General features: G+C 37.6%; 1 protein-coding gene across 2 annotated transcripts in view; it reads right to left on the reverse strand.

Annotated features, from left to right (window-relative positions):
• Positions 1-16,343, reverse strand: part of LOC138754089 (putative aminopeptidase W07G4.4) — a 55,195-nt gene that overhangs the window by 5,380 nt on the left and 33,472 nt on the right. For both annotated transcript variants that reach the window (XM_069917904.1, XM_069917905.1), the window contains 5 exons: positions 14,974-15,073; positions 13,411-13,486; positions 9,951-10,036; positions 1,210-1,314; positions 149-224 (listed from right to left, as the gene is read on the reverse strand). In XM_069917904.1, the coding sequence (XP_069774005.1) occupies positions 149-224; positions 1,210-1,314; positions 9,951-10,036; positions 13,411-13,486; positions 14,974-15,073 (443 nt within the window). The remainder of the gene's footprint in view (positions 1-148; positions 225-1,209; positions 1,315-9,950; positions 10,037-13,410; positions 13,487-14,973; positions 15,074-16,343) is intronic.

Consider the following 16,343-nt stretch of genomic DNA (forward strand, 5'->3'; position numbering starts at 1 on the left):
TATAGAAGAAAATTTTATATTCCTGACTCAGATTCAACTGTTGCTTAGTGTGAATTCCATCTAAACAATACCATCTGTGCCAAGTCACACAGAGTAGTGGGTATGCACAACTCCTAGGTTTGTTCACATACTTCCAGGTTCACATTACCTGAGCCAACACTGTTCCTGACCATTGCCATTGCACCGATTACTTTGATTCCTCTGGGCTTCAGGACAGAAAGTACCTGCATTTGGAGACAATTCAAATCAGTAAAACACGGAAAACTTCAGACCCAGGTGATCGGAATAGTGCAATATAAATAGCTTTGGAAGAAAGTAAATTGCCCCAGGAATTGAACTTCTGCTTAATCAACACTGTGCTTACCAATGAGTCGAAACTGGAGACAAAATACTTGCTCAACTAAATTCACATTTAAACTAGACTATTTGAGGTGGAATGCACAGTGTAAAAAATCTTCTGGAAGTAAAGCATGAAAGTCTGGTTGAAGTGAAAACACAATGCTGGAAAACTCACAAGGTCAAACAGTGTACTTTATGTAGCAAAGATAGCCACATAACCAATGTTTTGAACTTGAGCCCTTAATGAGGCAGCACTGTGTCTTTGCTCCCTGCTCTCCCCAGGTCTGTACAAGCTCTGGCAGCATCACTTTTTCTCCTCTCCAAATGTCTTAATGCACAATTCATAGACTCAATTGAAAGAACAGCTTATGGAATTGTTTGCAAGGCAAATTGAATACAAAAGCAGGGAGATTAAGCCTCAGTTGTGGAGAGTTTTGATGAGACCAGATTTGGAGTACAGCATGCAGGAGTTAAGGGGGTTATGAAGCAGATATACATACACATACACACGGTACCTGATGATGGAATGGACAGATGGCCCGTTTCTGTGACTACATTATAGGATAACAAGGACAACCAAATTACAAACTTGTGAAAACTAAATTATTCACGTGCTTGGCACTACAATTAATGTCTGAACCCTATAGCAGAACCATAAAATATGTAATTAATATCTTCAAAGTTTTGCTTTGAACATTCTAGTTTCCTTTAAAGGATGATTAGTGTGCTTTACAACAATACTCAAAATAAACTTGGGAGGCAGTACCAAGCTGCATCAGCTTGGATCTCTCTGCCATTCATTGTTCACACTAGTGGGAACAGGTGAGTTATGGACCAGTTCAATAATCAACTGGAGAAGATGGCTTGTACCTTGAAGAACCCAGCAATAGCAGCAGCTCCACATTTGTCTCTGTGCATTCCTGCCATAATACCTCCAGCTTTGATGTCTGCGCCACCAGTATCATACGTTACTCCCTGGAAGGCAAAAAAATGTTTACAGCAATTATACAACTGGTCAATCCAAATACAACAAAGCTTGTAAAACATTCTGGAAAAAATACAATAAATTTGCCTCATTTTTTGACAATGACAGTTCAGCCAATTTTTCTTAATCCAAAAGACATTGATGATGAATTAGCCATTCAGCCCATCAATAATGGCTGATGCATTTCTCCCTCAAACCTATTGTTCCCATAAGTTTTGTCACCTGCATTAATCAAGAATCCATCAACTTCTGTTTTAAGTGTACCCAATGTCTCAGCCTCCACAGCAGTTTGTAACAATAAATTCTATAGATTCACCAACCTCTAGCTTTTTTAAAATTTTTTTTATTTTTCACACCATAAACCACATTGACCAAGATACATACATTTTCCTTTTCAAATATATAGTGTCATTTTCTCTCCCCCCTCCCTCCTCCCATCCCACCCTCCCTACCTCCCCCCCCATTCATTTAAAGTACAAAATCTAAGATACATTAAACCAGTCAAACAATGTGGTCATTCAATAAAAATAAACAAGAAATTCCACTGAGTCAATTCGTTTCATTTCCTTCTCCTTTCGTTAATTGAGATGGTAAATGTCCACGGTAGGTTTTCTCTATTGTGTTTCATGTATGGCTCCCATATTTGTTCAAATATTTCAATATTATTTCTTAAACTACATGTTATTTTTTCTAACAGAATACATTTATTCATTTCTATATATCATTGTTGTATTCTCAAATTATCTTCCAATTTCCAGGTTGACATAATACATTTTTTTGCTACGGCTAGAGCTATCTTAACAAATCTTTTTTCGTGCACCATCCAAATCAAGTCAAAATTCTTTGTTTTTTATGTTACTTAGGAGGAAAATCTCTGGGTTTTTTGGTATATTGTTTTCTGTAATTTTATTTAACATCTGGTTTAGATCTTCCCAAAATTTTTCTACTTTCTCACATGTCCAGATTGCATGTTCCCATTTCTTTTTTACAACGAAAACATCTGTCAAATACTGTTGGGTCCCATTTATTTAACTTTTGAGGTGTAACGTATAGCCTATGTATCCAGTTATATTGTATCATATGTAACCTCGTATTTATTGTATTTCTCATTGTTCCAGAGCATAACTTCTCCCATGTTTCCTTTTTTATCTTTATATTTAAATCTTGTTCCCATTTTTGTTTAGTTTTACCATTTGTTTCCTCATTCTCCTTTTCTTGCAGTTTAATATACATATTTGTTATAAATCTTTTGATTATCATTATATCTGTAATCACGTATTCAAAGTTACTTCCCTCTGGTAACCTCAGACTGCTTCCTAATTTGTCCTTCAAGTAGGATCTCAATTAGTAATATGCCAACAATTTCCTAAAAAAACAATTTTCTATTCTTTTGATCCTTTTTTTTCTCCCATTCTCTAAAGGAAAGGTTATCTATTGTAAAAGGGAGTAACTGATTTTGCGTCATTATTAGTTTTTGTAATTGGTAATTTGTTTTATTCCTTTCTACATGAATCTTCTTCCAAATATTGAGCAGATGATGTAATACTGGAGAATTCCTACGTTGTACCAATTTTCCATCCCATTTATACAATATGTGTTCAGGTATCTTTTCCCCTATTTTATCTAGTTCTAATCTAGTCCAATCTGACTTTTCCCTTGTTTGGTAAAAATCTGATAGTTATCTTAATTGTGTGGCTCTATAATAATTTTTAAAGTTTGGCAGTTGTAAGCCTCCTTGTTTATACCATTCTGTTAATTTATCTAGCGCTATCCTCGGTTTCCCCCCTTTCCATAAGAATTTCCTTATTATTTTCTTTAACTCCTTGAAGAATTTCTCTGTCAAGTGTATTGGCAATGCCTGAAATAGGTATAATATCCTTGGGAAAATGTTCATTTTAATACAGTTTATCCTTCCTATTAGTGTTAATGGTAAATCTTTCCAATGCTCTAAATCGCCCTGTAATTTTTTCATTAGTGGATAATAATTGAGTTTATATAGATGGCCGAGATTTTTATTTATTTGTATACCTAGGTATCTTATTGCTTGCATTTGCCATCTGAACGGTGATTCCTTCTTAAATTTTGAGAAATCCGCATTATTCATTGGCATTGCTTCACTTTTATTTACGTTAATCTTGAAACCCGACACTTCTCCATATTCCTTCAATTTCTTATATAATTCTTTTATTGATAGTTTTGGTTCTGTTAAGTATACTATAACGTCATCCGCAAATAAACTGATTTTATATTCCTTGTCTTTTATTTTTATCCCTTTTATATTATTTTCTGTTCTTATCAATTCTGCCAGTGGTTCTATAGCTAACGCGAACAATAAGGGTGATAGTGGGCATCCCTGCCTTGTTGATCTGCTTAAGTTAAATTGCTTTGATATATATCCATTTACTGTCACGTTCGCCAATGGCCCCTTGTATAATGCTTTAATCCAATTAATATACTTCTCTGGTAAACTGAATTTTTGCAATACTTTGAATAAATAATTCCATTCTACTCTGTCAAAGGCCTTCTCTGCGTCTAAAGCAACTGCTACTGTTGGCGCTTTACTCCCTGCTATTGCATGAATTAAGTTAATAAATTTACAAATATTGTCTGTTGTGTGTCTTTTTTTAATAAATCCAGTTTGGTCTAGATTTACCATTTTAGGTACATAATCTGCTAATCTGTTTGCTAATGGTTTAGCTATTATCTTATAATCTGTATTAAGTAATGATATTGGTCTATATGACGCTGGTGCGAGTGGATCTTTCCCTTGCTTTGGTATTACTGTAATTATTGCTCTTTTACATGAATCTGGTAAGCTTTGTGTTTTGTCAATCTGGTTGATTACTTCCAGGAGGGGAGGAGTTAATAAATCTTTAAATGTTTTATAGAATTCTATTTGGAATCCATCCTCTCCTGGCGTTTTATTATTTGGTAGTTTTTTTATTATCTCTTGTATTTCTACTGTTTCAAATGGTTCTGTTAATTTATTTTGTTCCTCTATTTGTAATTTTGGTAGTTCAATTTTAGTTAAAAATTCATCTATTTTGCCTTCTTTCCCTTCGTTTTCAGTTTGGTATAATTGTTCATCGAATTCTCTAAAGTTTTCATTGATCTCCGTTGGATTATATGTGATTTGTTTGTCTTTTTTCCTTGATGCCAATACCATTTTCTTAGCTTGTTCTGTCTTAAGCTGCCATGCTAGAATTTTGTGCGTTTTTTCCCCTAGTTCATAATATTTCTGTTTCGTCTTCATTATGTTCTTCTCCACCTTATATGTTTGTAGTGTTTCATTTTTTATTTTTTTATCTGCCAATTCTCTTCTTTTAGTTGTATCTTCCTTCATTGCTAATTCTTTTTCTATATTTACTATTTCCCTTTCCAACTGCTCTGTTTCCTGATTATAGTCCTTCTTCATCTTGGTTACATAACTTATTATTTGCCCTCTAATGAATGCTTTCATTGCATCCCATAGTATAAACTTATCTTTCACTGATTCCATATTTATTTCAAAGTACATTTTAATATGTCTTTCAATTAATTCTCTAAAATTCTGCCTTTTAAGTAGCATGGAGTTTAATCTCCATCTATACATTCTTGGAGGGATGTCCTCTAACTCTATTGTCAATATCAAGGGTGAATGGTCCGATAATATTCTAGCTTTATATTCTGTTTTTCTTACTCTATCTTGCGTACGAGCTGATAACAGAAATAAGTCTATTCTTGAGTATGTTTTATGTCTACCCGAATAATATGAATATTCCTTTTCCTTTGGGTGTTGTTTCCTCCATATATCCAAAAGTTGCATTTCTTGCATCGATTTAATTATAAATTTGGTTACTTTGTTCTTTCTGTTAATTTTTTTCCCAGTTTTGTCCATATTTGAATCCAAATTAAGGTTGAAATCCCCTCCTATTAATATGTTCCCTTGCGTATCTGCTATCTTCAAAAAAATATCTTGCATAAACTTTTGATCTTCTTCGTTAGGTTAATATACATTGAGTAGATTCCAAAACTTCGAATATATCTGACATTTTATCATTACATATCTCCCTGCTGGATCTATTATTTCCTCTTCTATTTTAATTGGTACATTTTTACTGATTAATATAGCTACTCCTCTTGCTTTTGAATTATATGACGCTGCTGTTACATGTGCTACCCAATCTCTCTTTAATTTCTTGTGCTCCAATTCAGTTAAATGTGTTTCTTGCACAAATGCTATATCAATTTTTTTCTTTTTTCAGTAAATTTAGCATTCTTCCTTTTGATTTGGTTATGTATTCCGTTAATATTTAAAGTCATATAGTTCAACGTAGCCATTTCATACTTTGTTTATCTTCCCTTTCCATTTCTCCATCATCACCTTTCCTTCTTATTCATTTCTGCTTTCTTGTTTTGAACACTTTATAAGACATTTCTAAAACATCAAACATTTTCCTTATTCTCCTATTTAAAACTTCTTTAACCCCATTCTCCCCTCCCCCTCCTGAGTTGCCCTTTATCCCTTTCGGGCAACCACATCTCCCCTCTCCATTCGGATTTGTGAATTCACTCGCAAACGTCAACTGATTTTGCAGTGACCGTAACTCCTCCCCACCCAGCCCCCCCCGGAAAAGATTTCAATTTTCATATATAACAAAGGTCACTCTTTTAATTCCCTCCTTATTCCCTCTATTCCCTTTCATTCCCTTACTAATTCTTATCTATACTCTATATATTTTCCTCTAAATACAGATACATTCATGTATACACATATATACATACACACACACACACATATATATATATATATATATATACACATATACACACACATATATACACATACACACACACATATACACACACACACACACACATACACACATATACACACACACACACACATATACACACACACACATATACACATATACACACACACACATATACACATATACACACACACATATACACATATACACACACACATATACACATATACACACACACATACACACACACATACACACACACATATATACACACATATATACACACATATATACACACACACATATATATACACACACACACATATATATATACACACACACACACATATATATATACACACACATATACACACACACACACATATATGTATACACCCATATACACACATACATATAGTTCGTGGTCATTTTTACTCTCATTACATGTCTTCATCTCTCTGCTTGTTTTGTAGTTGTTCTGCAAATTTTCGTGCTTCCTCTGGATCCGAGAATAGTCTGTTTTGTTGCCCTGGAATAACTATTTTAAGTATCGCTGGGTACTTTAACATAAATTTATATCCTTTTTTCCATAAGATCGTTTTTGCTGTATTGAACTCCTTCCTCTTCTTCAGGAGTTCAAAACTTATGTCTGGATAGAAAAAATGTTTTTGACCTTTGTATTCCAGTGGCTTTTTGTCTTCTCTTATTTTCTTCATTGCTTTCTCCAATATATTTTCTCTTGTTGTATATCTTAAGAATTTTACTAAAATGGATCTTGGTTTTTGGTGCGGTTGTGGTTTTGGGGCTAATGTTCTATGTGCCCTCTCTATTTCCATTTCTTCCTGTAATTCTGGTCTTCCTAGGACCCTGGGGATCCAATCTTTTATAAATTCTCTCATATTCTTGCCTTCTTTATCTTCCTTAAGGCCCACTATCTTTATATTATTTCTTCTATTATAGTTTTCTATTATATCTATCTTCTGAGCTAACAGCTCATGTGCCTCTAACTTTTTTATTAGATTCTTATAATTTCTCTTTTAAGTCCTCTACTTCCATTTCTACGATTATTTCTCGTTCTTCCACATTATCCACTCTTTTTCCTATCTCTGATATGACCATTTCTATTTTATTCATTTTTCTTCTGCACTCTTAATTTTTCTTTTTATCTCATTAAATTCTTGTAATTGCCATTCTTTCACTGATTCCATATATTCTTTAAAAGATATATCCATTGTCTTGCCTTTCTCTTCTTCTTCCATTTCTTTCTGTTCTTCTTCTTCTTCCTCTGGGTTGACCATCTGTTGTTTCCTTGTTTTCTTTTTACCCTCTTCTTTCTTGTTGTCGTTATTTTCTCTGTTCTGCACCTGTTGCTGTGTTGCAGGTGTCTCTCTCAGCTGTGGAGATCGACTCCGCAGGTGTTCCCCCCTCCCGTCAGTGTGTTTTTTTTTCATGCGCGGTTGCGCACTTTTACTCAGCTCTGCGAGCCATTTTTGTAGTCCCGAGCTCGGGACTTCCACTGACCTGAGGGAGCGGGCCTCTCTCTCCGCGGCGGGCCTCCTCGGACAGGTAAGGCCTTCACCTTCTTCTGAAGTTCTTTCTTCTTCTCTTCTTCCCGTTGTTTTCGACTTTTCTCTCTTCGCTGCCATTTTCTTCTCACCTTTATTTTTACTTTGTTTTAATTTTTACGATTGTACCTTTGTGTTTTGTGCGTTTTTTTTTTGTTTTAAACTTTTCCGGAGAGGGCTGGAATTCCCTGACCGGCCACTACTCCATCACATGACTCCTCCTCCCAACCTCTGGCTGAAGAAATCCCTTCTTAAGTATGTTCTAAAGGGATGTCCTTTTATTCCGTGGCTGTGCCCTCTGGCCCTGACGTTCCCTCTACTAGAAACACACTCTCCATGTTTTCTGCCTCCAGTCCTTTCAATTTTTGGCAGGTTTCAATGAGATCATCCTTCCAAACTCTTGCGAGTGCAGATAATCAAATGATCCTTTTAAATTCACCCTCTCAACCCTGGGATAATTCTTCTAGACATCCGAATCCTCTCCAATATCCACATGTATTTCCTTTGACATGGTCCCTAAACTGCTCGCAATACTTCAATGTGGTCTGACCGACACCTTATAAAGCCTCAACATTATATCCTTGTTTTTATATTCTAGTTCTCTCAAAATGAATGCTAATATTGCATTTGCCTTCCTGACTACCGACTCAATCTGCAATAACCTTTAAAGAATTTTCTTCACTCAGATTCCAATCCCTTTGAACTTCTGCTTTCTGAATCCTCTCCGTTTAAAATATAGTCTCTGGCTTTATTCTTTCAACCAAAGTATATGACCATACACTTGCTGACACTATATGTCATCTACCACTTCTATGCCTATATAAAATCCTGCAGGATGCCAGCTACACTACACAATCTAAAGGTCTATTTGATATACTGATCACTTAAAATTCTTACATTAATGTAAATTTTAGCGTGGCTTACTTCAAAAATTTCCCTCTTCAGCCCAATCCATATAAACATCTTTAGGAAATGTTTCTTCAAAGAAAATAGGTTCATCTCATTCTTCACAATTTAGAACTGCTTAATATGGCTTCTAATACTTCCAAGGTAATATTTCAGACTGGAGGCCTCTGACTAGTGTTGTGACTCAGGGTACAGTGGTCCATTAATGTATGTCATCCAGATCAATGATTTAGATGAAAATATGCATGATATGACCAAGTTTGTGCCTGGTATCATAGAGTGTATTTTAGACAAATTGTAGACAATTGCCAAAGATTGGAGAAGGATCTTGATCGGTTGGGCAGAGGAATGTTTGATGGTTAATTCAGAGAAATGTGAGGTCTTGCAATTTGGGAAGTCTAATATGGGTAGGACCTACACAGTGAATGGTATGGATCTGGGGAGTGCAGCAGAGCAGAGGGATCTCGAAGCACAGGTGTATAATACCTTGAAAATAGGGTAGAGTGCGTGGTCAAAAAAAGGCTTTCATCACATTGGTGTTTGTTGGTCAAAGTACTGAGTATGCAATTTTGGAGGTCATATTGCAGTTGTGCAAGAGTGAGGGCCCTCGTGGAGTATTGTTCATTTGGGCAACGTGCCATTGGAAAATGATGTCAAGATGGAGGGTGCAGAGAAGATTTAAGAGGATGTTGCCAGGACTCATGGGCCTGAGCTATATGGAGAGGCTAAGCAGGATAGGGCTTTATTCCTTGGAGTGCAAGAGGATGAGGGATAAGAGATCATGATTATAGATCAGATGAACTCAGCCTTTTGCCCAGAGTCAGGGAATCGGTAACTGGGGGAAGGCATGTGTGTTAAAGAGATTTAACAGGAAAAGGAAATTTAAAAAACACTAAGGTGGGTGTACGGAACAATCTGCTGAAGGGTCTTGTTCCATATTATTATTGCAATGTATAAACAATTGGATGGATACATGGATAGGATAGGTTTAGATGGACATTTAGATGAAAGATTTAAAGGGATATGGACCAGTGTGCAAGTGGAACTTCAGTTGAAGGAACATTTTGGTCAGGATGGGCAAATTGGGCTAAAGGGCCTGTTTCCACATTGTACTACTCCAAGATTCTATAATTTAGAGATTTTAATTTAAAAGTAAATCAAAACTATCAGATGAAGTTCAAATTTAAAAAATCAGAAATACTAGGCAGATCAAGCAACATCTGTGGAAAGGAAAACAGTTAACCTTTCAAGTCAAAGGCCCTTCACAGATCTATTAAAAATCAATAGATATTTACAATTTCAGAGGGCTGAGATACAAGATTAATTGCAAAGATAAAGGATTATCACAACTACATTACCAGCAGCAAAGAGTCAATCTTGAGCTACTGCACAGTTTCATACCTTGCCTACAAGCAGGAGTGTTTTCTCTGTGGCACCTTCTCCAGTATATTCCAGCTCAATAACCCGTGCCTGATGACGTTTTACATCTGCAGGGATTTTGAGAGGGCAAAAGAAAACCACACATTTTTAAAAAGCATTTAGGTCGTTAAAAGACAACATATCACTAATTTGAGAATGTCAATCAAAAATAGATTGCTCAAAAATTCAATGTATGAGAATTGGCATTTTTATCATCTTGTGTTCATCAAACTGCCTCTAAAATGGTGCCCATTTCAACCACATCTACAGGCAATGCTTTCCAGGTTCCATATGTAAAATGTTTACCTCATTATTCTTCATACCTGTGGCTTCCAGTCCTCAACCCATTGTTGAGGACATCTATGCAAAGCACTGCCTCGATAAGGAAATCAACAACATACAAAACCCCCATCTCCCTGGACAATAGAACTTAGGATTGCACAACCTTTTGACCCACATGTCTGTGCCCAATACAATGTTCAAAAGCATCTTGCACCAATAGATACCCTTCCATGCCCTTCATATTCATCGACAGAAGCCACTCAAACACTGTGATTGTATGTGCTTCCACCAATTCTGGCAGCCCATTGCAGGCATCTACCACTCCCTGGAACAATGTTTGCCCAGCACATCTCCCTTAAACTTCCTCCCCCTCACCTTAAACACATGTCCTCTTGTGTTTGACACTATAATGCTTTTGTCCTGGGCAAAAAAAACAACTATCAATTGTACCAATGGCAATCAAGATTTTATACAGTTCCATCACAACCTCTTCCTGCTGCTGCCTTTGGGAAGAAGATACAATGGAGGTGAAAAACAGCAGTCCTGCTGGAGTTGCTGTAACAGCAACCCTGCCGCTGGTGCTGGTCCAGAGGAAATGATGAGTGGAGAGAGACAGCAGTCCCACGTGGGGTCCAATTGCACAATCCGAATGCTGTCAGCTCCTTACAGACTTTAAACAGCCTGTTAAAGGAGCTGATGGTGGTTTATTTATTTTAAATCCTGCAACTACAGGGTCTGGGCCAAAGATGGCAGTGCCCACATTCAGCAGCGGCCTCAAGGGCTTGCAGACTCCAGGGAAGCAGAGGACTGGCACAGGGGTCCAGAAAATGGGGAGACCACCTCCCAATTTGAGAAGTGGAGGAGACAACCTAAAGGACGGTAACCACAACAGTGGACCAGCAAGAGGCTCTGAGGCTGAAGGAGCCACAGGTGCTGGGCTATTGGTGACTTGAGGTGAGGAACTCATGCAGACTGCGGGTTGCTGGCTGTGTACTGCTCAAGAGTGGCAGGTATCAGAACCGAGATGCAAAAAAAGGTTCTGAGGGCATTGAGGGCCTCCAGATCATATCAGAGGTTTGGATCTGAAACTCAGGTTGTTGATGGTTTGAAGTAAGGCTATATGGCTGCAGAGGCTGTGGGAATGCTGGAGGTGAATCAGACAGTCAGTAAGCCTTTTCACATTGCTGAATCTAGGCCTGGCTCCAAGATTACACCCCACTTAGGTCTCGGAAACCAGTTGATGTTTGACTGGCCCTGCCTGGTCTGACCTTTTAACACCGCACAATTCCCAGGTAGATAACCAGGTAAAATGCCCGAATAACCCACTTGAACACAGCAGTGTGAAAAGGAGAGGACTCTCTTTTGCTTTTCTTTCTCCAATTGCAAGGGGAACCAGCATTTCTGCTGTTGACGAATCTTTGTCTTACAGTAGACTAAAGGAAATTTCATGTATTACATTTTCCATATTGTTCCATGACAATAAAAGAATCTTGAATACTAAAGTCTGAAGTCCAGCACCGAGTTCAAGGACAGTCTTTTCCCAATAGATCAGGTTCTTGAACCTACCCTCACTCCTCTAATCATCTGAACAGCATCCTATTGCTTCTCCTCATTCTTGCCAAAAAGCAGCACCTGGTTTCCCTTCACCAAACCTCAGCTGCCATGAAGGTGTCCATTTATTATTCACTTTGCAGTTTACATCAATGCCAAGTATTGTGCCACCAGCAAATTTGGAAATGGCACCTTCCATTTCCAAATCTACCTCATTATTATAGATGAAAAGCAATTCCCTTGGATAACACCACTTGGGTCTGCAAAAAAAAACTTCCACGAGGACTGTCTGTTTAGCCTGTTACTTATCTAATATCCTTGTTATCAATAACCCTTATGCCAATAAGCCCATTACACATCAATTTCAAAAGCTTTCTAGAGGTCCATTATACAACATCAGAACCATTAATCTCATTATCCCTGTTGCTTCAAAATTAATAAAACGTGATTTTACTCTTGACAAATCTGTGCTGCTTTGTCTTAATCCATTAGATAGACTGCAGATAGATTATGGTGTACACTTCTGATCACCACAGTGCTGGAGAGTGTGCGGAGGAGCTCCACCAGGGTGTTGGATGGGTTGAAGCATTTTAGTAATTTTAACTGAGGAGATTGCAGAGGCTAGGCCCATTTTCCATGGAGCACAGGGGGCTAAGGGGGATAATTGAAATGTACAAAATTATGAGTATTGGCAGGGAAGACTGCAGGAAACCTTTCCACAAAACAGGTGAGTAAAACTAAATACCAACAATTTAGGAAAAAAGGGAAAGATATTTAGAGGGGACCCAAGGGGTATATTTTTCCACTCAGAGTGGCAGAAATGTGGATTACTGGTACTGCCAGTGAACGTGAAGGAAGCAGAATTGTTGAAAATATTTACATAGAGTCTATATGAGCACTGGAATTACCTAGGCAGAGAAGACTATGGGCCAAATGTTGAACGATAGCATTAATATGGATGAGTGCCCACTGTTTAGCATGAGCCCCATGGCCTGTTTCTATGCTCTGTGACCATCTTAGTCTTCACAACTACTTTTGAAGCAACCTCTTCCTTGCCTAAAAGATGCAAAGTACTCAATTAGTACCTTAAGTTTGCCCTCTGCATCCACATGCAAGTTCTTATTTTTGCCTTTAATTGACCCACTCCACTTTTTACTGTTTATGTATCTATACAACACTTTTGGAATCTCATGGTAAAAACCATTTGTTTTGCACTCTTCTGTATTTGGGTTTTCACTTCCCATTTTTTTTTTTTACTTCGAAAGAAAAGGATAACTATCAACTTCTATTTCTACATTTCAGACTTCAGAATCACATGATCAGAATGAAAAACAAATATCAGGATTTGCCCACCCGACAGGACTAAATGTATTTTTTTCTCATCGCCTTCACAATTCTAGAGCATGATACAGATGTAACAGGTTAAAAAGGAAATGAAAATTTTATTTGTAATTTTGAGAAAGACATCACAACTTCATAGACGTAGCGCTATGTAAAAACAATGCAAAAACTGAATTAATTGAAAAGATATTTCCAGTTACATTCTATTCTAGTATATAGAGCATTCTTTTTAAAAAAAATTTCTTCAAAATCCAAAACACTGACTCACCTTTGGCACAACGATTGACTGCTGCCAAGCAAGGGAATCTCTCCTGTAGAACTGATAAATCACTAGTCACTGAAACCTGGCAATAAAGATCAATGATATACTGCTTTAATACTTAAAATTAAAAGCCAAAAAGACATAAATGTGTTTATTTATTTATATTTTCTATTACTCTTTCGTAGCTAGCAAGTTAACTTACAGTAGGATTACTTGACTTTACAGCATTCAAATGCCAGGTCACAATCCAGATAGAAATACAAACATGCCTTTCAGCCCATCTAGTCCATGCTGAAAGATTTGTTCCACCTAGTCCCAGCAACTGGAAACATACCCCACCAACCCCTGTACCTATCCAATCTTCTCTTAATGTCAAAATCTGGTCTCTTAGGATCCTCACTACTAATGCCAAGCTCACCAGCCCACAATTTCCTGGATTATTCTTAGATTTTTAAAAAAATATATAAATGGAACAACATTAGTTATTCTCCAATTCTCCAACACCTCACCCCAGCTAAGGACACTCTTACTCCTGAATAAATTCGCTGAAAAAAAAAATCAATTTAAAATATTGGCCCCGCATCTCTTCTGGCTCCATACGTAAAAGATTACTGTAATCTTCAAGAGGACACATTGGCCATGCTATCCTTTTGCTCTTATTATACCTACAGTCAAAGGAATCACACAAGGCTGTAAACTGCTGGAGATTGACTGAAGGGGCATCAGAATCATGGTGCCGAGAGCACTGAAGGCTTCCTGATCATGATGAAGGTTTGGATCTGCTGATGGTTTGGACTGAAGCCTGTGCAGCTGCAGAAGCTGTGAACGCTGGCGGCAAATCCATGGACACTCGGGGACGTGGCGGGGGGGGGGGGGGGAAGAGAGAGAGAAATACCATCTTGCTTCTTTCTTGGACTGTAAGGGGTGCCAGGTAATTTCTGCTGATGAAAAAACTTTGCAGGCTTTGACAAACTAAAGTCAATTTTGTGTAATATTAATCCTGTTTTATGACATGACAAAGGAATCTTGAATGTGTAGATTGTCCTCGTCACCTTGCCTACCAGAGCAACCTCCTGCTTTCTTTCGCCACTCCCGATTTCCTTCTCTTTTTCAATATTTTCATTGAAATTCCAATCGAAAAATCCAGATTTAATAAAAATACACATCTGATTTCCTTCTCAAGATATTCTGACAATATTGAATTCGCGCCCTTAATTCTCACACATGTCCCATCTGCATTCCAATACTCGAACCCACCGCATATGTGCCAAAGACTCATACATGCACACAGGAATCAAGTTGGTGCGCCAGCCTAAGAACCCCCGGGATGCCGATTAACAAAGTAAATACGTATACTTTGGCTCTTACATGCCTTGTACCCCTGTTATAGTTTGTCAAATACAACAAACAGCTTAAATTTTGTATTTTTTCTTCAAAAAAAATTTGGTCATATGTGCACATGGATGCAAGTCACATAGGTTGCAAGTTGGGGAGTACCTGTACAAGAAACCAGAAAAAATATTTTCTTTTGTTTCAGAACATGTATATTATATTGAAGTGAACACTTACAGAGACAACAGAATTTGAAAAAACACTCTGAACATAGTCAGCCACATTTGGAGCAGCCATTCGCTCTGGGTCAGATCCACCAATATCTCTGCATATGGATCTGAAAAGAGATCATCAACTCAAAAGTGACCAAGCATTGGATGCAGTCAACTCATTAATTTATGGACTTGCGGTTTCATGACTTCATTGGCCTTGTTTTTAAAATGGATTCCTTCAACATGACATCAGATGTGAACAAGTTACTTGAAGGGATTATAAGGAACAGAGCCTATCTTCATTTGGAAAGGTAAGAACTGGTTAGTCATGGCTTTGTGCATGGGAAATGATCTCTCACAAGCTTAAGTTTTAGGAGATGAGACCAAAAGGACAGTAGACATTGTCTCAAGTCCATGAAGACAAAGTGCCATATGGCTGGCTGGTCCGGGAGGTCAGACTGCATGGGATCCAGATTTAGCTGGTCAATTGGAAACAGAATTAGCTTGATAGTAGAATCAGAGAGTGGTAACGGAGGGTCGTTACTCTGATTGGAGATCTATGATAGTGGAGTGTCGCAGGGCTCAGTGCTGGGTCTCTTGCTGTTTGTCATTAATACCAATTACTTGGATGACATCACATTTAGCATGGTTAGCAAGTCTGCAAATGACTCAACATTGGTGGTTAGTGGACCCTGAAGGTGGTCATCGGAGACTACAACAAAATCAAGATGAAATGGGAAAGAAACAGCAAATGGAATTTAACTTAGGCAAGTGCGAAATGTTGCACTTCAGTGAGTTCAATCAGGACAGCACTGGCACATTGAATGGTGTGGCCCTAAGGAGAATTGTAGAACAAAGTTGGGGGTATAGGTACATTGTTTCTTTGTGATTATAAAAAAAAGTGAGGAGTATTAAGAAGTTAGCTAGTCATAACCTTACCCTTTCCCCCCCTCTTCCAACCATAGTAAGTGAATTTAAAACTTAAAGGCATAGATTTGAGGTGGGAGAGAAAAGATTTAAAAGGGATCTGAAGGGCACTTGTGTCACACAGAGGGAAGTGTGGAATGAGTTGCCAGAAGAAATAGTGTAGGCATAGACAATTGTAAAGTTTAAAAGGCATTTTGAAAAGTCTGTTGAAAGGAAAGGTTCAGAGGGATATGGGCTGACCAAGGCAGATGGGACGAGCTTGGTTGGCATAGACAAGTTGGACCAAAAGGCCCATTTCTATGTAGACTCTGTAGGACTACAAGATGGATTTCTCTCTGGACAACAGAAATAAATCAGAGAATCAATTCAACTGAAAATGATAGTGTTATTGAAATGTGTGCTGCTTGGAACACACAAGGTCTTGCTTCCTAATTAAGACAGTGATTGATTAATTTATAATCTATTTGC

The sequence above is a fragment of the Narcine bancroftii genome, chromosome 2, assembly GCF_036971445.1.
Source record: "Narcine bancroftii isolate sNarBan1 chromosome 2, sNarBan1.hap1, whole genome shotgun sequence".
In the NCBI taxonomy this organism is placed as follows: domain Eukaryota; kingdom Metazoa; phylum Chordata; class Chondrichthyes; order Torpediniformes; family Narcinidae; genus Narcine; species Narcine bancroftii.